The sequence below is a fragment of the Mauremys mutica genome, chromosome 3, assembly GCF_020497125.1.
Source record: "Mauremys mutica isolate MM-2020 ecotype Southern chromosome 3, ASM2049712v1, whole genome shotgun sequence".
Classification (NCBI taxonomy): domain Eukaryota; kingdom Metazoa; phylum Chordata; order Testudines; family Geoemydidae; genus Mauremys; species Mauremys mutica.
Genome location: NC_059074.1, coordinates 181,005,013 through 181,028,413, shown reverse-complemented (window position 1 = coordinate 181,028,413; position 23,401 = coordinate 181,005,013). Strand labels below are relative to the sequence as shown.

General features: G+C 41.3%; 1 protein-coding gene across 10 annotated transcripts in view; it reads right to left on the bottom strand.

Annotated features, from left to right (window-relative positions):
- NRXN1 (neurexin 1) overlaps nucleotides 1-23,401 on the bottom strand; it is a 1,323,847-nt gene that overhangs the window by 1,189,746 nt on the left and 110,700 nt on the right. For 4 of the 10 annotated variants that reach the window (XM_045010134.1, XM_045010138.1, XM_045010139.1 and 1 more), the window contains exons 3-4: nucleotides 7,639-7,656; nucleotides 2,653-2,682 (exon numbers count right to left, since the gene is read on the bottom strand). The exons of 1 other annotated variant lie outside the window; for it this stretch is intronic. In XM_045010134.1, coding sequence (XP_044866069.1) covers nucleotides 2,653-2,682; nucleotides 7,639-7,656 — 48 coding nt within the window. Of the gene's footprint in view, nucleotides 1-1,828; nucleotides 1,841-2,087; nucleotides 2,322-2,652; nucleotides 2,683-7,638; nucleotides 7,657-23,401 lie in introns of those variants that run through there. 5 more of the 10 variants (XM_045010133.1, XM_045010135.1, XM_045010146.1 and 2 more) reach the window with 4 other exon arrangements.

Below are 23,401 nucleotides of genomic sequence, written 5' to 3'. Positions count from 1 at the left end.
ACCCCCCGCCATCGAATTACCACTGAAGCGGGACCCGCCGCCAAAGTGCCAGGTCTTCGGTGGTAATTCAGCGGCGGGGGGCCCCGCCATGGGTATTCGGGGCACTTCGGCGGCGGGTCCCAGAGCGGAAGGACCCCCTGCCGCTGAATTACTGCCGAAGTGGGGTGCCCCCGCCGCCGAAGACCGCAGGCCCCCTGAATCCTCTGGGCGGCCCTGCATAATATATACATATATCGATATATATCACAACATTGTGGTGTTTGTTGCATGATGCATACTGTGTGCAGGATAGTCTATGGAATTATTTTCTTAACAATACACCTCTACCCCAATATAACGCTGTCCTCGGGAGCCAAAAAATCTTACCGCATAATAGGTGAAACTGTGTTAAAATGAACTTGCTTTGATCTGCAGGACTGCACAGCTTCCCCCCCCCACCCTCCGGAGTGCTGCTTTACCACGTTATATCCAAATTTATGTTATATCGGGTCGCGTTATATCGGGGTAGAGGTATATGTTTCAAAGACCACATAAAACGCTCCAGTATTGTAAAACATGTATTGTGATACAGGTGATGCCCAAGGCAGCTACCATTTGCTGATCAAGGAAGCTAGAGTTACAAAGTAATTGGTACAAACTATAAAGCAAAGTATTAAGAACAGTTTCTTCTTTCACTGGTTTGAAACATTTCCTAAAACAACAAGATTCAATGCTCCAGAACTCTCATAGCCCATTACATATTAGGCCCCATGTATAATCAAGCAGGCTGATGTGAAGACCTATAATGCACACCATAGAACTAATGGTGCTAGAATTACAGTTTTCTGTGACATGCACACTCTTTGTTCGAAGGCACGCAAAGTGCAAACACATTCAACACGCTTCTGTGCTGTCTAGTTTGTACTCTAAAATACAACCAGAAAGCCAAAGCATAGGACAAATAGCAGGAACAGGCACTTCCTGACACATGCTCACCAAAATGAGTAAAACTATATTATAATGATCAGTAAGAACAGATTTAGTGGCATTTAGTATGTGCAGGCTAATTTCTCAACATAAATAAAAAAATACATACTTGATGGTCTGAACTAGTACACCGGGAGCAGAAGCTGGTATTTCTTTAGAATATTAAAATTCTTGATGTTATTGCATATGTTCTACATCAGACTTACCAAGTGACGCAATGAAGTACAGTATACCTGGCTTGATTTGTTCTCATACCAAGAAAAAGAAGGGGGAAGAAAATCCAATAAAACCGTACTTTGCTTTGTTGTCTGCTCCTCCTCATCTCTCCGTGTCCCATTCTCACTTCAGTATGTACAAAGCTAATATTTATTAAAAAAATCTTACAGATAAACAGGTGACAGCTCATAGTGGGGACTTCTTGAAGTTAGTGCTATTCATGCTTAGACTTACATCAAGGTATGGATTGGCCCTGGACAGATTACCTCCACTGTGTCAGTGTTTGGCGACATTGTGCTTATGTCGGTCTAATAGTGTAAACTACTATTCACTGAGAACAGGCACATTCATACCTCAAAAGATGACTGTTAATTCATCCTGACCATATACTATAATTTTAGGTTCATTTAGTATGGCTATGTAAAACTGCTTTAAATTTCTCATAAATAAAAGGCAAACTTCAAAAAGCAGGTCAAACTTTAAAAAAAACCACACTATTTTTCCTTACCTTGATGTTCAGGAAATAATTTTGAAAAACATACCTACCTCACATTATCATTGCAAAAAGCTCTAAATACATTTGCATAAGTCAGACATAATTTAAAGTATACAGATGGAATTTAAAAGAAAGAAAATCATGTAGTACCTTTACTTTTACCTATGGATTTGATGAAATGGTTCCATGAAGAAAGCATTTCCAGACAAAGAGAGAATAAAGAAGAGGAGAGAAACAACAGTAAGAGTCATGAGTATATGTAAATGCAATAGTATCTGAACATGAAAAGAGAAAGCTTAAAGTAAGTGTTTCTAGACAAATGGAGATGCAATCAGTGTCATATTGGGAATTTAGTTTATTTGTTCCAATCATGTACATGCAGAGGAACACAGAAGTAATCCATGCTTTGTTAAAAAAAGTGTGACACAGAAGTGACAAACAATGGCTGAAGAGGAGAAAAACATTGATTTCATAATGTTGCAAAACTGTATTCTAAGCATTCCAGAAGCCAGGAGCAGGTGCTTTCTGCAAGTTTCCAATCAGCCATGCATTAATGTAAATGGACTCTTCACTGGGTACAATATGACAAACTGAGTATCTTCTTTCAGAAGCTATCTGGTGAGTGCTCTTGTGCTTCTTTTGCCTTTAATAGAATCACCCATAATTGTATTTTCTGATAAATGCATGGAATTTTCTCAATACCTTCTTATCTCTCACTTTTTTCAGTTATTATATTGTGAGATTTGGGGGGGGCGAGGGAGGGCACAGAAGGAACAAAGCTTAAGGAGCAAACAAAAATATATATATATATATATATATAATGAAAGAAGAAAGTTGTGACTAAAATTATGTGTTCATTTGCAGCCAAAGACAGCTTTCAAGCATTTGCCCATCATTTGCAGTGATGGATTCAAAGCAGCTACCGAACAAGGAGAAACAATGAAAGCAGAGTGGAAAAGGAACAGAGCCCATACCTTGGTCGCCCATCATCAGGTGCGCCAGACCTTGAAGGGAAACAAGAGCACAGTCAGCAATGAACAAGGGTGCATGGGAAGGTGGTATTGCCACAGTGACAAAAATATTTTGTGACAGGCATCTGTTTCCTATGGGATGTCTGTACCACAGAGGGAAATCAAAGAGCATTTTTCAACCACTGGTTGGAATACTTTGGGGGCAAAGAGTAATAGAACTGCAATTCAAACACTGGATAATGCTGTATTGTATATTTCTTCTATGTAATAGTTAGAATAGAAAAAATAATAAGAAAATGATTTCAAGTCCAACCAGTTATTTAAATATTTCATATGTCTTTGATCAGATTGCTTCTAATTCTTTCACCAGGAGGACTTGCTGTCCTCTAGCTGTTAAATTACATTAAAAACATGGAGAAGTGTAAACCTGAAAAATGGGCTGGGTCTGATCTTTTTCCCCTCATCAAAAATGAGCATTTAGATAATTAAATAAAATAACTTCTTTGTGACACTGAGATGACAATGCAAGGCATGTCTCCTTATTTGTGTGAAACACATGGTGGCAGAATAGGTTTGTTCCAGAGGAGCCAACTTAAATATTAAATATACAGTAGAAGATTTAAAAAACAAAATCAAAATGATAGCATTTTAGGCTAGAGATCTTTAAAATTTGTGCAAAATAAGTTGTGCTTCAACTACATATTTGAGATCATACTCAGTCAGACTTGTACAGGTCAAGTTGCATTTCCAGTCAGGCGACTTGCAACTTTAATCATTCAGTCAGGGTCTGATTTCTTGAGCCTCCAAGCCAATAATATTCAATTCTTTAGCCAAATAAGAAAAAGATGCATGCAGCCTCACAAAGGACATTTTGATACAGAAGAAAAGAGCTAATAATATATAGCCAGTATATAGCATTCATTTTTCCTGAAATTTAAAGATTTTTGAATTTTACATCTAATTTTTAAAATAGACATTCTTCATAACATTGGCTTTGCTGGGACTCATTTTTAAATGTATTATTCACATAGAGTAGCTCCAATTTTAATAATGTACTCTTCTTCTCCAACAACTATAGAAAATATAGTATATTATTTTCCTGTTTGCAGTTATAAAGCTTGATTCACACAAAGAAGGTGTGCAATAGAATATGCTGGTTTTTACTGGAAAGCCGACTTCCTAGAGATTTCCTGCTACTTCTAATTCACAAAGAAAATTAGATGCACAAGTGAGTTGTATTACAGGAGTTGGGGGAGTTCAAAGAAGATACTTCTGACTACAATCAATCCATATTACTATTTGAAGAATTCAAGGCATGTCAGCTTAAATCACAAGCAGTGTTCCCATTAAATGAACAATGGTTTCCAAATTGAAAGTCTTCCTGAAATACCAGTTTTAATATGTGAGCCTTCTCACAGTGAAATCTGTTCAAGCAAAACTCTGTTTAGTGGATTCAAATACCTGAAGTGACCCTCACTTTACAACCATATTCTGTTCTCATTTACACTAGGCTAAACTAAAATCAACAGAGTTATTATGGATTCACATCAGTGTAAATGGATGCTAAATATGACCCATAAGTGTTGCTTACACTACTGTGACACAATTGATGTTGGCAATGGTAGTAGGTAAATAAGGCATACACATTTCTACCTCCATGTTGTGCCCTATCTGCTCCAGTCATACTGGAACTGCATGAGACTTGCCAAAAAATTCTGGTGTAGATAGATCTATGTTGAAGCTTTACTTCACTCAGTGATGTTTCACTGTTTGAATCCCCGTGGAATGTGGCACTATATAACTACCATTTCCCCACGACCTCAGATCTAGGTTTGCATCCTTGTCTTTTCTACTGTAGTGCCAAGAGTAAGAAAAAATCCCTGACTCTTAATCCTGCAACAACTGCATTCAGCGGGGAGGGAAGAGGAACCAGGACACTGTTGCTATACTATACCTTTACCATTCTGGACTGAAGTTGGACTTTCCAGAAGCTACCCACATCTACCTGGATCCCTTCAACTGCAGCATGTGAAAAGATCCCTTCCTCTGCTCTTGGGGGGAAAGCAATGGGGAGATTCTTTTACACGCTTGGCCTTCTATCAGGACAAAATATTAATTCCATGGCAAAACTTTAATTAATCTAAATAGGCCAAGATTTTGTCACATAACAACTAGTGACCAAAAAAAAAAAATCAATCCCATACAAACAGCTTTACCTCCGTCCTCAGATTCAATATCTTTACTAATATGATGCAAAAGAGGCTGTCTCATTGTCAGTCCCAAATAAAATATTCTCATGTAATTTAAATAAATATAAATTACAGAAAGGCCCCTTGAAAGCATCATAGAACTTTCCTGAATTTTAAGAGTCACTTACAGAGATGTTTAAATAAAAAAAGGAGGTGACGTCAAAATGAACATTCCCTGCTCAAACAGAACCGCCATTAACAAACTGGAAAAATCCAGTCCTATTTATGGCCTCTTTATTCCTCTAAAACTGACTGTATTTTGTTAAATTTGCATTTTACTGTGTTTGTGAATATTGTATCAAACAGTAAAATTACTTATACTTACTTGCTAACTGGGGATAATGATACTTACCTTAATATGTAAAGCTTTCTGAGATATATGAATAAAAGGGCTATAGAAGAGCTAAATATTGTTATTATATTGCTAATACAATCTGCAGAGAGGTTAATACAATACAGGCAAATCTAATTATTACAACAATCACTGTTAGATTTTCAAAACTGTAGTCAGTACAAAATAGAGAACATTTTAATGGAGTCCAATAAAACACAGTAATCAAACAGGTCATCACCTATAGGCATACCTTCAAAATAATTACTTGTGCACCACAAGTTTACAAGCAAAATTGTAAACACCTTTTCTTTGTGAATTAGGAATAAAATGCCCACCAGGAATGCATTTTGAGTGGTTGCTTCTCTCTTCATTTTGAGCTGGGCACTAGAAAAACACATTTAAAGTATGCAGAATGGGTCGGGGAAGTGGATATGAAAGAAAGGACATTTTCATAATTTAGTGAGTAAGTCACATGCAGAGCACAAACCACAGGGAATTTAGAGCACAATGAATCTTCAGTGAACATATTTAGCCTTGGTACAACTTCAGTAATATTAATGAAATTTCTTCAGTTGATGGCATGGATAAATTTGTCTCAACTTATTAAAACTAAATATATGTCTGTATATACACCTAATAATTTTGTAAGGTGCTCAGATACCACAGAATAGGCACAATATACAAACTTAGACAGATCTATGTCTACATGTGTAGCCCCCATGTACTTCAACCAAAAGTATGTAAACACATCCAAGGCTATGTTGGAGTAAATTTATGGTTGCAACTTTGATTAAATAATCTAAGAAAAGTCTGCTGACTTTAATCTGAATAGATAAACTTCTTCATCACCTAGGCATAATAATTCTGATCCACATCTGGAACTCACATTGACTTCAATGAGTTTCATGCATGGATCAGCCATAGAATTGAGTCCTTATTTTTGTATTCCCGTGCTTTTTTCAGTCTGGGTGCCAATACCAATGTTACTTTAATGAATTTTTATTTAACATTCATTTATAATTAAGAATAAAGGAAAGATCCTATTACGGAGCTCAGAGAGAGAGAGAGAGAGAGAGAGAGAGGCTGTCGCAATTTCAGTAGATACTTTCTTTGATTCAAGCTTTGATCCAATATTTTCTTGAATTGTTATGTTTTTTGCACTGGCATCATATGTTTACACAAAAATGCCCAAAGCATCCAGACCTGATGAATCTCTGAGCACCTTGCCATATATTTGATGTAGAACATGGACAGATACAGAGGGCCACAGTACCTTGGATTCTGTATGGATCACATCACTATGATGGCTCACTGCATACATACACTGCAGGGACATTATGCCACAGATCCCCACGCAAGACCAGTCACTTTGCATACCAAGCATCCTTAAGAAATTGCTGATTTTAAAAGTAGTTTGAAAAGTGTATTAAAAGAAAATACATGTCTGTAATGTTGGTTCTTGAATTTAAAAATAGACCAACTATTTTTAAAATAAATAACCTTAGACATGAACCTTGTATGCAAAGATTAAGCCCAGAGAGAGTTTTTTACAGGTACGTTTTGTAAAAAGTACCTGAAAATATTGGTTTATAATGCAGATGACAAAAATGACGGCCAACAAACTGAGGTATCAAACAATGTATTAACATACTGTACCTTTAAATACTATGATACACACAAGTACACATTTCTACCAGCTAACAGATTTACTTACCAATATTCTGGCTAGATGGCCATTGTGCTTAGTTTCCATTGCCCTGTGTCATACTTTCTTTAAGGGGACTTTATTATATACCAATGTTGTTATTAAAAACACACACCTCTTATTTTCCCAGTGTGAAAAGGCAGAGCAGTTTATGTTGGAAACTTTGACAAATCAAGCTTTTCTTAAGCATTGTACTGAAAAGGATAATACAATAACTGATATTTGTAATATAAAAAAGAAAAGAGCTTTTTATGTTCCTAAGTAATTAAAATACATCTTTAACATGCATTACATTCTTTATGATGAGAAGGAATTATGTTCCACATTGATCAGACAAATATTATCTTGTATCATTTTTCATACAGAACACTCAAGATTTCTGTAAACCCGATGGATGAATTTGGAGAGCAATTCACACTTTGGATCTCAGTCACACAGGTATAAATCCTGAGTAACTCCATTGTTCAGTGAAGTTATTTTGGATTTACACAGTATAATAAATGAGGAATTTGGATTTGTTTTATGTTCTATATGGAAAAAAAATCACACTTAACCAATCAACCTGAAAATCCTCATAGGGAAAAAAATGTAACTTACCGTGTTTAATGATACGCGTACCATAATAACACTAAGCAGAAGGGAAAAACACTAAGCAAAAGGGAAAAATAAGAGCTTAGGAAAATAAGGTAGAAAGCACCCACCTTCCACATAGTTGTCTTCTGAAAGCACATAATAGGGAAGGAGAGAAAAGGAAAACATTCATTAAGCAGCATGCAGACTGGAACTTGCCATTGCATGTCTTCATCATGCAAGGCATCAACACAACATGCAAGTGCTCCATTGCTACCATCTGAAGGGGAAAACATAAGCACCAGGGAAGCAGTGTTTCTTCTATTCAACACAATTTACATGATATAAAACAAAATCATTCCATTTCCTCAGTGAAGAAATTGTAAAGAGTCTTTTGCAGCTCTTTGTGAAGCAAGTTTTACTTACTTAATCAGAAAGTCTTCTCATAGGTCTTTAGTTAGTAAATAATTAAAAATTGCTGTGATGGGAATTCTAACTATATTTTCCCATGTTTTCACAATTTGAATTTTTCTTAATGCCTTATAAAGCAGAATATTTTAAACAGATTTAACTAGCTAATTTTGATTTTACAATATGCTGTGAAACATTTAGAACAGCCAACACGCCTAACCCTGAAGTCTTTACTCAGCCAAATCTCTCATTCTAGTCAAGAGGCCAAATCTTGTAATCAAATATTGCAAAATTGCCAGTGAAGCTGGTGGAATGAGCAAGGACTTCAGGATCAGGTCCCATTATTTATTGACATCAGACAAGCCTTAAAATTAATCCTGATTTTTCGCCTGGCAGAATCAGTTAAAGGCACAACGCCCACAAATATATAGTGATTTTTAAAACATCAAATTACTTGTATACTGTATTTACAGATTCATGCCTAATAGGCCAGATCCTGCAATCTGATGAAGTTAATGGAATTTGTGCTTAATTAAGGCCTGCTACAACTAGCAACAACTGGACATTTTGTCTCAGGCCTGACAGTGATTGGGGAAGCAGGCAGCACTCAGTACAGATCTTCCCCAAAACCTGTGTGGGGAGGTGGGGACTTGGATTGACTGCCAGCTGGTCAGTCGGAGGGGAGAGTTGGAACTAATGAGCAGGTGCAGCATGCTGCCCTGACTGGGAAGAACTACCTCCACATCCCTTGAGCTCTTCCATTGAGGAGGAAGCTTAGGGGAGTATTTCTCTGCTGCCCAATTTGATTCTGATTGGGAAGAGGATGGGAGAAGGTAAGAAGGTACCAGAGGAGATAGGAGAAGACAAGATGCACAGGGGAAAAGAGGGGCAACAAAGTTGATGAAAGGAAGTAAGAGCTGAGGAGTAACAAAGAGACAGTGAGGGAGCCTAAAGTGGGAGAAGAGAGAAAAAAAAGGAAATGTGGGATTATTAGAGCTCTTCCTGTCTTTGACTTGTCCTGGGTTCCACAAGCCCTTGCTGCAGAATAAGGAACTGGGAAAGCAGGATTTGACCCAGTTCCATTATAAATGGTTGTTTTCAGTGAGAGTCTTTTGGATGGAACTAACTTTTAAGTATATGTTAAGAGACACAACTGGGTCCGATTTTGATCTAGTGGAAATCAGGAACAATTCTACTGAATTAAACAAAATCAGGCTCAGTAGTGTGTTTTAATAATTCAGCTCAGGATCTACCTCAGAACGCTTAAACTTTCATAATCATGTTTTCTATAAATTAATATGCCACAAAATATTAAAAATCTCATACAAATTATATTGTATACAAATAAATTATGTTGTGTTGTTTTATAAACTGCTTTATTCCAGCACATGAGATGCATATACTTAAAACTACATTGTATGGGTCGCCACTATTTAAGAATAACCATTATGAAAATCCAATATTTAGGGCTTTAGTCCTGTCTGAATTCACAGTTGTAAAGCTCATTATTTTTAATGAAGGTTGTCATAAGTAGTTAGTTAAGGGTTAAGGTCTACCTGTAAAGGGTTAACACAAACCTGGTGAAACACCTGACCAAAGGACCAATCAGGGAAGAGAATTTGAAAATCCCAGAGAGCGGGAACTTGGGTCTCTGTGTTCTTTGTTCTGAGTTCTTAGCCGTCTGGACCTACACCAGACCAGACGCTTAACCAAGTCTGCTCATTTCTCTGAACTAATTTCTTCTATTCAAGCTAGTGAGTATTAGAAGAACTGGGTAATTGCATATAAGAATCCTGTGTCTGCAATTCTGTGTGTTTGCATTGATTATTCGTAATTTTGCCTGTATTGTTTGTACTGAGGAAAAGGGAGAAATTTCTCCAGGGATTAATAAGATTAGACCCTATGAATGTCTATCTTGGATTCATAGAGATTGTGTATTTTTTCTCTTCTTTCTTTTATTCTTTTAATAAACTCTTTTAAGTTCAGGACTTGGTTAAGTTCCTTACCTGTGGATTCAGGGGAAGGAAGCTAGGCACCACTCTGTGGAGACAAGAGTTGTCTCCAAGCAGAGAGAGAGCAGGAGAGGGAGGGGGGAAGTGGGCTGCTTCCCTGTGTGTAGAGATTCAAGGGGTTTGAATCTGGGTTCCCCAGGGGAAGCTTGGGGGACAGGCAGTGCGTCAGACACGTTAACCTGACTGGTGGCAGCGAGAAGGAATCCTACCCTAAGGGTTAGGGTGGGGGGAGAATACCTGCGGGTCCCCATCTTTGAACCCACAAGCTCAAAGTGGGGGTGAGATCCCATGACATGGTGGCAGCGGAGTTTCGAACCCATTGTTAGAAGGAGTTTTTTTTCAGCTGGGCTACGCTGAGGGAAGCTGTTCTCTTCTTCTGGAGCAGGAGGGCGGCCTGAGAGAAGAGGGAGTTTACTAGTCTTCTGTTTCTAAGTGGTATTGTTAGAAGCAGTTTCAGCAGTTTGGCTGGAGGGAATTAAGTTTCCAGCAGGCTTTGTTGAAAGCAGTTTCTTTCGGGTGGCATAGAAAAGCACCTTGGAGGAAAAGAAAGTGTGTGCATTCCTTAGGTGGGGGGAAGTGCCCTCACAGGTTGCAAGGAGGTGTGTCCCTCCTTTGTGTGATCAGGATTCCTTGGGTGGGGGGAGTGCTCCTCCGAGCTCATCCCGTCCAACAGGGAAAACAGGTTTGGTGAGGAGAGAGAGCTCCTGAAGCCAGTTTTTTTGTCCTGTGACTTTTGAAATGCAGAAGCCAGGAAGCCGAGATTTTCACTAGTCTTTTCTCACAGAGAGACAGAGTTTTTTAGATTTTCCCTGTTGCTCAGTACAGAACAATAGAGAGTTGCAACACACAATTTGCTATACACAGGATTAATTACCCTTTCTCTACTCAAGTTATCATAAACAGGGAGGGGGTGGCCAGCACCCCAAGGCACAGATATGACGGAAACAAGTGACCAACTAGAGCTTGCTCGATTGCAAATAAAAATCCTGGAAGCCAAAGAGAGAGAACACCAGATGGCCATGGCGGCCATGGAGGCAGACCAGAAAGCCAGAGAGGCAGACCACATCAGACAAATGGAATTAAGAGAGAAAGATCTGGAAATCCAGAGGCAGGCTCTGGAAGTAGAACAGGCTAAGCAGCATAATCCACCACCCCATCCACCTACTGATCACACTTTTCGGAAAAAATTTCCCGCCTACAAGGCAGGGGATGATGTTGAGGCCTTTTTAGAAAACTTTGAGAGGGCCTGTATTGGATACCATCTTCCTAAAGACCAATACATGATGGAGCTGAGGTCACAGCTCAGCGGACAATTATCCCTTGTGGCAGCTGAAATGCCTAAAGACCAGATGGACGACTTTCCACTGTTCCTAACCAAGGCCAGACTCAGAATGGGCATCACCCCTGATCACGCCCGTCAGCGTTTCAGAGCCCAGAAATGGAAACCAGAGATGTCATTTCCAGAGCACGCTGCTTACCTGGAAAGACACTATTTCTCCTGGATATCAGGATCCAAGGTTGAGGAGCTAGACGACCTACACCTCCTGATATTGATGGAGCAGTTCCTAGATGGTGTTCCTGAGAACATTAGACGCTACATCCAAGATGGTAAACCTAAAACTCTCACTGAGGCAGGAGAGATTGGAGCCAGATGGATGGCATCGGTAGACAACACGAAAGCTACTGCCAAAGGGAGCGATTCACACAAGGTACCCACCGAGACTAAACCTTACCATCGAGGGCCAATCAAGCCCACACCTACAACCCAAGCACAGTCACACCCTACCTCTTCTTCTACCTCACCAGTTTCCAGTAAACCAACACAACCCCGTGACCCATCAAGTGGGCGATGTTTTGGATGCAATGAACTGGGGCATATCAAAGCCAAATGCCCAAAGAACCTGAACCGGGTCCAACTCCTTGCACCTGCACACCAAGGAAACCCGGAAGTAGATATCTCTCAAATACCCATATGCTTTAGGGAAACTTTGAGAGTGGGGGGAAAGGAAGTTATCGCATGGAGAGACACTGCAGCACATGTGTCAGCTATCCACCGAACCTTCGTGGACCCCAAATTCATCAACCCGAAAACCAAAGTGACAGTTCGCCCCTTCATGTCAAAACCGGTAACATTACCTACAGTGCGTTTACCTGTCCAGTACAAGGGCTGGTCAGGGACGTGGACTTTTGCTGTCTATGACAATTATTCTGTCCCCATGATACTGGGCAACCACTTGGCCCATCACGTTGAGCCGCCAGAAACAGTGGGAGTGGTTACACGCAGCCAAGCCAGACGAGCTGCTGCACCCATACCTGTTCCTGAGCCATCCACCAAGACCCCGTCTGTGTTACCAGAGACCCAGACAGAGGTGGTGGAACACCGGATCCCATGCCAACACCTACAGCAGCCATACTACATCCAGTCCCAGAACCGGAACTGGAAGAGCAACCAGCGCCAGCACCGGCGCCAGCGATTACAACTCCACCGCCAGAGGGCGACAACGGGCCTGAACTGGAAAAACCAGCACACAAGCCTACCCTAGAGGCTCAGCCGGAGCCTGAAATAACACCTCGTGGACCAGCGGAGAGCGGTTCACAGTCAACAGAAACAATCTCATCACCTACATCACTTCCAGAGGAACTGGTGTCTCCCGCCTCAAGGGAACAGTTCCAGACAGAGCAGGAAGCTGATGACAGCCTCAAGAAAGCATGGGCGGCGGCACGCAGCAACCCACCGCCTCTCAGCTCCACTAACCGATCCCGGTTCGTTGTGGACCAAGGACTTTTATACAAGGAAAGTCTTTCTGGTGGACACCAGGAGGGCTGGCATCCTCAAAAACGGTTGCTAGTTCCGACGAAGTACCGGGAAAAGCTCTTAAGCTTAGCCCATGATCATCCCAGTGGCCATGCTGGGGTGAACCGAAGCAAAGACAGGTTGGGAAGGTCCTTCGACTGGGAGGGGATGGGCAAGGACGTTGCCAAGTATGTCCGGTCTTGTGAGGTATGCCAAAAGGTAGGAAAACCTCAAGACCAGGTCAAGGCCCCTCTCCAGCCACTTCCCATAATGGAGGTCCCATTTCAGCGAGTAGCTGTGGATATTATGGGTCCTTTCCCAAAAAAGACCCCCAGAGGAAAGCAGTACATACTGACTTTTGTGGACTTTGCTACCAGATGGCCGGAAGCAGTAGCTCTAGGCAACACCAGGGCTCAAACTGTGTGCCAGGCCTTAACTGACATTTTTACCAGGGTGGGTTGGCCCTCTGAAATTCTTACAGATTCGGGAACAAATTTCCTATCAGGGACCATGAAAGACCTGTGGGAAACTCATGGGGTGCATCATTTGGTTGCCACCCCGTACCACCACCAAACTAATGGCCTAGTGGAAAGGTTTAATGGAACATTGGGGGCCATGATCCGCAAATTCGTCAATGAACACTCCAATAATTGGGATCTAGTGTTACAACAGTTGCTGTTTGCCTACAGGGCTGTTCCACATCCCAGTTTAGGATTCTCACCATTCGAGCTGGTATATGGCCATGAGGTTAAGGGGCCATTACAGCTGGTAAAGCAGCAATGGGAGGGGTTTACACCTCCTCCAGGGATTAACATTCTGGACTTTGTAAGCAACCTTCAAAACACCCTCCGAGACTCTTGGGCCCTTGCTCGAGAGAACTTAAGAGATGCTCAAGCGGAGCAAAAGGTCTGGTATGATCGACATGCCAAGGAGCGGTCCTTCAAGGTAGGAGACCAGGTCATGGTCTTGAAGGCGCAACAGGCCCATAAGATGGAAGCGTCCTGGGAAGGACCATACATGGTCCAGGAGCGCCTGGGAGCTGTTAACTACCTCATAACATTCCCTGATTCCTCTTTAAAGCCTAAAGTGTTTCATGTTAACTCTCTAAAGCCGTTTTATCCCAGAGAATTACAGGTCTGTCACTTTACAGTTCAGGAAGGAGATGACACCGAGTGGCCTGAAGGTGTCTACTACGAAGGTAAAAGAAATGGTGGTGTGGAAGAGGTGACCCTCACCACAACCCTGCAACGTCTGCAGCGTCAACAGATCAAGGAGCTGTGCACTCACTTCGCGCCCTTGTTCTCAGCCAACCCAGGACGGACTGAGCAAACCTGCCACTCCATTGACACAGGTAATGCTCACCCGATTAGGACCCCACCCTACAGGGTGTCACCTCATGCCAAAGTTGCTATTAAACAGGAGATTGACAACATGTTGGAGATGGGTATCATCCGCCCTTCTACCAGTGCATGGGCATCTCCAGTGGTTCTGGTTCCCAAACCACATGGGGAAATACGCTTTTGTGTGGACTACCGTAAGCTCAATGCTGTAACTCGTCCAGACAACTATCCAATGCCACGCACTGATGAGCTATTGGAAAAGTTGGGACGTGCCCAGTTCATCTCTACCATTGATTTAACCAAGGGATACTGGCAGGTACCACTAGATGAACCCGCCAGGGAAAAATCTGCCTTCATCACCCATGCAGGGGTGTATGAGGTTACTGTGCTTCCATTCGGACTGCGGAATGCACCTGCCACCTTCCAAAGGCTGGTGGATGGTCTACTAGCAGGATTGGAAGACTGTGCAGTTGCATACCTCGATGATGTGGCCATTTTCTCTGATTCATGGCCTGAACACCTAGAACATTTAAAAATGGTTTTTGAGCGCATCAGGCAGGCAGGACTAACTGTTAAGGCCAAAAAGTGTCAAATAGGCCAAAACAGAGTGACTTACCTAGGACACCAGGTGGGTCAAGGAACCATCAACCCCCTACAGGCCAAGGTGGAGGCTATCCAACAGTGGCCTGTCCCAAGGTCAAAGAAACAGGTCCAATCCTTCTTAGGTTTGGCCGGATATTACAGGCGATTTGTACCACACTACAGCCAAATCGCTGCTCCACTAACTGATCTGACCAGAAAAACCCAGCCAAATGCAGTTAAGTGGACTGATGAGTGTGAGGAAGCCTTTATCCAGCTTAAGGCGATGCTCATGTCTGACCCTGTATTAAGGGCCCCGGACTTTGACAAACCCTTCCTAGTTACCACCGATGCATCTGAACGTGGGGTAGGAGCGGTACTAATGCAGGAAGGACCGGATCACAACTTCCATCCTGTCGTGTTTCTCAGCAAGAAGCTGTCTGAGAGGGAAAGCCACTGGTCCGTCAGTGAAAAAGAGTGTTACGCCATTGTGTATGCCTTGGAAAAGCTACGCCCATACCTTTGGGGACGGCAGTTCCAGCTACAAACCGATCATGCTGCACTAAAGTGGCTTCATACTAACAAGGGAAACAACAAAAAACTTATCAGATGGAGTTTAGCTCTCCAAGACTTTGATTTTGAAATTCAACACATTTCAGGAGCTTCCAACAAAGTTGCTGATGCACTCTCTCGTGACAGTTTCCCAGAATCTAGTGGCTAAAAAGTGTTCTTTACATGTTATATGCTTAGTAGTATATGTAATAGTGCATGTGTTTATTACTCTGTTGGTTTTGCAGTTTAGGAGGAAATCACCGCCAGTGCTCCCACTGTTGGTGATTTGGGGGGCGTGTCATAAGTAGTTAGTTAAGGGTTAAGGTCTACCTGTAAAGGGTTAACACAAACCTGGTGAAACACCTGACCAAAGGACCAATCAGGGAAGAGAATTTGAAAATCCCAGAGAGCGGGAACTTGGGTCTCTGTGTTCTTTGTTCTGAGTTCTTAGCCGTCTGGACCTACACCAGACCAGACGCTTAACCAAGTCTGCTCATTTCTCTGAACTAATTTCTTCTATTCAAGCTAGTGAGTATTAGAAGAACTGGGTAATTGCATATAAGAATCCTGTGTCTGCAATTCTGTGTGTTTGCATTGATTATTCGTAATTTTGCCTGTATTGTTTGTACTGAGGAAAAGGGAGAAATTTCTCCAGGGATTAATAAGATTAGACCCTATGAATGTCTATCTTGGATTCATAGAGATTGTGTATTTTTTCTCTTCTTTCTTTTATTCTTTTAATAAACTCTTTTAAGTTCAGGACTTGGTTAAGTTCCTTACCTGTGGATTCAGGGGAAGGAAGCTAGGCACCACTCTGTGGAGACAAGAGTTGTCTCCAAGCAGAGAGAGAGCAGGAGAGGGAGGGGGGAAGTGGGCTGCTTCCCTGTGTGTAGAGATTCAAGGGGTTTGAATCTGGGTTCCCCAGGGGAAGCTTGGGGGACAGGCAGTGCGTCAGACACGTTAACCTGACTGGTGGCAGCGAGAAGGAATCCTACCCTAAGGGTTAGGGTGGGGGGAGAATACCTGCGGGTCCCCATCTTTGAACCCACAAGCTCAAAGTGGGGGTGAGATCCCATGACAAAGGTTCTATGCCCATATAAGCAGAGAATATACTTGACAAACTGTTCATTTTAAATTACTGTAAATCATCTTCTCCATACATACATGAACTCAGACTTGTAAAAACTCTGTGCCTGTAACTTCAGTTTGCCATAAAAGTGCAATTGATACATAATATCCATTACATGCATTTAGGAAAAGAAAAGAATGAAAAAATGAGCATGAATAGGAGGATGCTAGTTGTAAATATACCATATATAAAAAAACAAGATCCACAAATTATATGAGGACCACTTTGAAAATGAAAAATTTCCCATTCCATAAAATAAAGATTTTTCCTTATCTTCTGTTGTACATTGTAATGATCTTTTGTTTGTTAAAATTACTTATTTTAAAAAGAATTCTATTTAATAGTCTAATTCCTTTTAGTGCAAATATTGTTTCCTTCCTATTAAGTACAATAAAAAAGCAAATTAAACAAAAACTAAATGAGTTACTAAAATAGTATTATACCTTTAGTCTCCTTCTTTGTAGTACAAATGTATACAAGATACCAATATTGTGATAGGGTGACCAGATGTCCCGATTTTATAGGGACAGTCCCAATTTTTAGGTCTTTTACTTGTATAGGCTCCTATTACCCCCACCCCCTGTCCCGATTTTTCACACTTGCAGTCTGGTTACCCTAATATTGCGATGACTTGATATTCTGAGATTCTTTTTGGCCTGCTCTATTTAGCTCGAGATATATGTAGTTACAATAAACGAACGTGCAGGCCAGCTCTGAATTTATTAACGTCAGATGGAATTCTGAAGCTGATATGCCTGGGAGCAGGCTCTCTGTCTCTGAGTATAGGACTTTGCTTTATACTAAGGTCCAGCTTGTCAACTGGTATACACTGCACTAATCTGTTGAAGGCAATAAAGCTACATTGATTTATGCTAGCCAGGAATCTGGCCCTAAACATTTAATTGTGTGAATAACCATTCAAAATAGTAGCCCATTAAACTAGCATATCTTATTTTGATTAAAAGCGTTGAATATTGTCCAATGAACAAAACAGCATGGAATATATACACCTCTACCCTGATATAACACGACCCAATATAACATGAATTCGGATATAACGTGGTAAAGCAATGCTCGGGGGGGGAGGGGGATGCTGTGCACTCCGGCGGATCAAAGTAAGTTTGATATAACATGGTTTCACCTATAACGCGGTAAGATTTTTTGGCGCCCGAGGACAGCATTGTATCAGGGTAGAGGTGTATCACCAAAAGACATATGCAATAGTAAGCTATTTAAGAACTTCCTTCCTTGCTTGCTTCCTTGCTTGCTTTTCCACACCACCAATAAATGTATCTGTCAGGGTAATTTCAACACATCAATTTGGGAATTTAAGTTAAAGATTTTTCATATCAACAGTTTGATGACAACAAAATGTGTGTGTATGTGGGTAGGGGGAGTCTTTAAACTGGTAAGATATTTTTCAAGGGTTTTCTATGTTAGATTAGCATTTTTATTGATGCTAGTATTGTTATATTGTTACAGATACTGGTATGAAGACCATTACACTGCTATCTTGTGACATGTATGTAACACTAAATCTTTGTCTAATTTTCCTGATTCCCATCCTAGTTTGATGTGTGCGTGTGTGTGTGTGTGTGTGTGCGTGTGCGTGTGTGTTTGCATGTATGTGTGTCTTTGTGTGTGTCTTTTAGAGTGAAACATTGCCTACTGTTGTAAGCACAATCTGGAGAGTCAGAAAATCCTAAATTCTAATTTTGTTCCTTTGGCCAAACACAACACAAGTCCAATCATACAAGAAGTAAAGTGTGTCCCATGAAGTGCTGAGCACCCTAAACTTCCAGTGAAGTCAATGAGATTTGAGAGCATTTAGTACCATACTAAAGGTGCTCAGCATCTTGCATAAAAGGACCTTAACCTCTCTGCCCACATTTACCCATCATTAAAATGGAAATAAAAATTGCCTTATTTACAGAGATGCTGAGAGGATTAATTAGTTCATGTCTATAAAGCATAAGTGTTAAATATTATTCTTGGCAATATTACAGATAGAAAGAATGCTAATTTCTATAATTAATATAAATCATTCAAATCTCCACTGGAATTAGAGTTGTGTCATGTTGATATAGTCCTTTAGACACAATGAAAGGAAGTCCAACACCACTAAAGTAATTGGAGATATATCCACTTACCTCAAGTCTGAATTTGAGCCATTAAGATTATTTTCTTCACTTAAGCTTTTACATTTACCTTCACAACAAAGTGGCCTAAATCGTGGTATTAAGCCACACTTCTATAATACTGGTAATGCAGACATGCAGCACCACAAACAGAGCTTCAGGGGGCACTGGGCTTCAGATAAGCATAATGGCCTCTCCTGGAAACTGCAGACTCCAAGACTGAGGGCTTGGCTACACTCGAAACTCCAAAGCGCTGCCGCGGGAGCGCTCCTGCGGCAGCGCTTTGAACTGTGAGTGTGGTCGCAGTGCCAGCGCTGGGAGAGAGCTCTCCCAGCGCTGCACGTACTCCACCTCCCTGTTGGGATTAGCGTACAGCGCTGGGAGCCGCGCTCCCAGAGTTGGGGCACTGTTTACACTGGCGCTTTACAGTGCTGTAACTTTCTGCGCTCAGGGGGGTGTTTTTTCACACCCCCGAGCGAGAAAGTTGCAGCGCTGTAAAGCACCAGTGTAGCCAAGCCCATACTTTGGTGGTGCAGTATACACTCCTCTCCATACCTAGCAAGCTCTGAGCCATGGTGTCACCTCATCTCCATCAATTTTGTACAAGCTAGCCTTGAGAGCTGGGCAAAGGGATGTGAAGACTAGCAGGGTGGGCAGGAAGGTCCGCACAGACCAGACACTATCTTTATAGCAGACTAGAAAAATATTACATTCTTTGTAGATTGAGGAGGGGGAATGGAGGAGAAAGGGAAAGACCCAGTAAAAACTCCAGCAAGGTGGATCCAAAGCTATTCTCCTCAAGGACTTTCCATTTGTGCAATGAGATGTATTCCCCTGGAAAACAAAATCATGCTATATGAGCCAGGACTAACTGTCATCCTTATCATGGTTGTTTCATCAGTATCTATAAAGACAATGGGTATAAATTCCACCTGGTGTTTGGCAATTTCTCCTCTCACATCCTTGCTTCAATTTGTCATTTAAATTGAAGTATCTTCTGTCTGGACTTTCTTACTTCCATGGCACAATTATAATGTCTATTGCACAGAACCATATACATAATTGGTGCCATATCTATATATATTTTCAGGTCTGATTTTCCTCACATTTGCACTGGTGTAAACCAGAAGTAATGGTACTGAAATCAATGGAGCTACACCAGTGTAAAACTGGTAGAACGGAGGGAAATCAGGCCCATTACAGTCACATTTTATGTCCCCCTCAGCCAAAGTGATTCATCTCCCTTCCCTAGTCTGTCACATTCACCCACATTCACACTCATCTTCAGAGGTCTCTGTGCCACAAAGAGCAGCTCTGCTAGGCTGCAATGGAAACTTGAACCCTGAGGAGTCTCTCCCACTAGTTACTGGGCCGGGGGGTGACTTTGCACTTTCTCTATCTCCTGGTTGTACAGCATTGCCTCCTAGGCTTAATTGCAGCAATTGAATCCAATTTTCTCTACCACCACAGGATGGCTGCAGAGGCAGCAGGAGCTGAAAAGACCTGTGGTCTCAACAACAAAGAAAGAGAACAGACAAGCCTTGCAGGGAACAAGCCCACCAGCCTTGTTGTCTGGTAGTCCAGTCTGAGCCAGATCATTGCCCCTTCATTGCTCGGCCACTCTCTTGAGTTCAAGGACTCTGTTTGGGCTTAGTCTCCACATGTAGGGCCCAATGGCAAGAGAAATTCCTTGTGCCCTCTTTTTTCTTTGTGCACCTATTTGGGGTGGGCACTATCTGGGCCTGTACATGCCACACATTGTTATTTCATGGTAGAAAACCCCCAGAAATCCTGCTGTGAACAATCTTACTTTTAATTTAAGATGTTGGGCCACATTCTGCTCTCAACTATGCTGGTATAAACCCAGAAACAGTCCATTGACTTCACATACTTAGCCAGACCCTCAGTTGATGTACATTGGGATAGCTCAGCTGAAGTCAATGAAGCTATGCCAATTTGCACCATCTGATTATCTGGGCTACTATCTTCTATGGGGTTATATCAGGTTACACCAGTTTAGCTATGAGCAGAATCTGGCCCATTGTGTATATAATTTACAACCAGAGCCAGGCCATCTCTAATTATTTTACCCCTTTATTCTCTGTTTCATTGATAACAAATGGGAATTATTTATTAAATGATTTGTTTATGATTTAAAAATAATTTAAAGATCTGTTGATGCTTCATGGAAACATTGAGAAAGCACTTATCTTCCTTAGAAACAAATTAATTTATTGATGTTATGGCTCTGTCAGATATTTCATTTTTTTCTTTTAAGATATTAACACTTCAGCCCATGCACAGTGCACAGGATTTGCCCGTTGTGCAGCTCCTTGAGTAATTTGCTCTCCACTCAGAACTGTAATGCTGATTCTGACATCACAATGGGCAGTATTGAAGAGGGATTCAAAACCACAGAAAAGATTTATAATGTTACGTAAGAGATTCAGCAGCAGGAACAGAGGAGGGGCACTTTGTTGTGAACCTTGCAATAAAAATGAGAGAGGGAAATAGAAAATGTGATATACAGGAAGTGTTATTTCTAACTAGAAGATTTTGTCAAAGGATGATGTATTCATGTTTCCTCTATATCTATATGCAGATAGATCTGTACTATAGGACCATCCCTTTTCCTACCAACATTTCTTTCTATGGAACTGTATTAAAAACTGTGGACCAGCCCCTAAGCTGGTATGAATTAGAATAGCTCAGGGGTTCTCAAACTTCATTGCACCACTACCTGCTTCTGACAACAAAGTCACTGCATGACCCCGGGGGAAGAGGGGACCACAGCTCGAGCCCCATTGCCCCAGGTGGGGGTGAAGCTCGGGCTTCAGCAAGGCCCTGGCAACCCCATTAAAAAGGGGTCAAGACCTACTTTGGGATCCCGACCCACAGTTTCAGAATCACTGGCATAGCTCCATTGATACCCATTTACAGCTGTTGAGAATCTGGCTTTCTAAATTTGATACTAAAACTATTCTAATGGTGACTTGTAAGAAAAGAATTGGAAAGATATTTTAAAAATCTTAATAACAAATTAATCTAAAGCAATAAACTGGTGGACACTTGCCATTAGTACAGGTCTCTTCATGTGCTGTTTATCTGAATAATTTCCATTTGAAAGTTTTTGATTTTGAAATGAATTTTAAGTTTCAAGTTGCAATACAAAATATATGATAATGATAAATAATACAGCCATCCATATGTAGGACCCGATTCTGTGCCCAGCTGCCTCCTCTCACAGGGGGAGGTGAACAGGGAGGCAAACGTCTCCTCAATTGTTTCCTTGGGTAGGTAGTGTTTGGCCCCTATAGAACAGGATTCAGGGGCCCATCCACAAATTCTGCAGATTCCCCACAGGCACAGTGAGAGGCTGGAAGGACCTGATCCAGTGGGCTTTGACTTCAGTGGGCTTTGAATCTAACAGGACTGCCATTGCTAGCACCATGCAGGGTACTTCCCAGTGCAAAGGGTGGAAAGATAATATGGCTAGGGCTATATTAACTTTCTCTAGGGAACTCCATAGGGCTAGTGGTGGGATTATGTACTTTTCCCCCACCCCCAGCTCTATCTCCTGCTTTCCTAGCTCTTCTACTTCCTGTCCCCAGCCACATAAATCCCTCATGACATGGAACACTCTATGAGATGCCTAGAGGAAGAGGAGGAAACTACCACGGAAGCAGCTGGCTTGCCTTCCCATGCAGGATGGGAGACAAGGCTCTCCTTCAGACAAGGCTCTCCAAGGCATAGTCGGACCCTGTGATCTCACTTACAACAACTTTATACAAGGATAAATCAATTAGGCCCAATCAGTTATACCTCTACAAATCTGGAGTAACTCCACTGACTTCAGTAGAGTTACTCCAGACTAGGCTATACTCACAGGATGGGGGACTGTATCCTGGAAAGCACTGTCTTTGAAAAGGACTGAGATTTCTTTGTTATTAAACAACTGAATATGACCTCCCAGTGCAATGCAGTAAAGAACTAATGCAATCCTCTGATGCATAAGCAAAGAAATATTGAATATAAGTACAGAGGTGGTGTATCCTCTATATATGGTGGTAGTGAGACAATTACTGGGATGCTGTGTACAATTCTGCTGCTCACAGTTGAAAAAGGATGTGAAAAAATAAAAGAGAGGCTCAAAAATTGTTACACGAGTAATTCATGGTCTGAAAAAATGACTTAGAATGAGAGACTTAAGGAGCTCATTCTATGGAACATATCAAAGAGAAGATTAAGAGGTGCCTTGATCACATCTATACCTGCCTATGCATGGAGAAGATATTTGATACTGGAGGGCTTTTTAACCTAGCATATAAAGTCATAACAAGATACAGTGGCTGGAAGATGAAGTCAGCAAGGTTCAAACTGGAAATATGATGCACATTTTTAACAGAGAGGAATTAATTATTGGAACAGCTTATAGTAAGTTTCCCATCACTTGGAGTCTTTAAATCTAGACTGAATCTCTTTCTAAAGGATAGGCTGTAGTTCAACCACAAGATATCAGGTTACACACAGAAATCACTGGGACAAGTTCTATGGCCTGTGCCATGCAGGAGGTCAGACTAGATGGTCACAATGGTCCCTTCTGGTCACACTGGTGTAACTGACAGCAAAACCAGAGCTTAAGCTTTAGTGAATATTTTGACCTCCCTCTCAAACACCAACACTGTCTCAAAGCCCATTTCGGAATCCTTTTCTCAAGTAAAGCACACACTAAGAAAGACATATTTCCTCTTAAGAGGTTAAATATAATGGCTGAAAAAGAGATTTATTTAAATAAACTGTTACTCTAATTCCCAATGAGGAAAATGCTCCCCCTCCAATTGTGGTAATCTTATTTCTATGTACTGCAACATTTCTAATTTCCTTCCCAGCTGCCTGCAGAGGAGATAAGCAGAATCAAAATCAAACTGAAGTCAATACT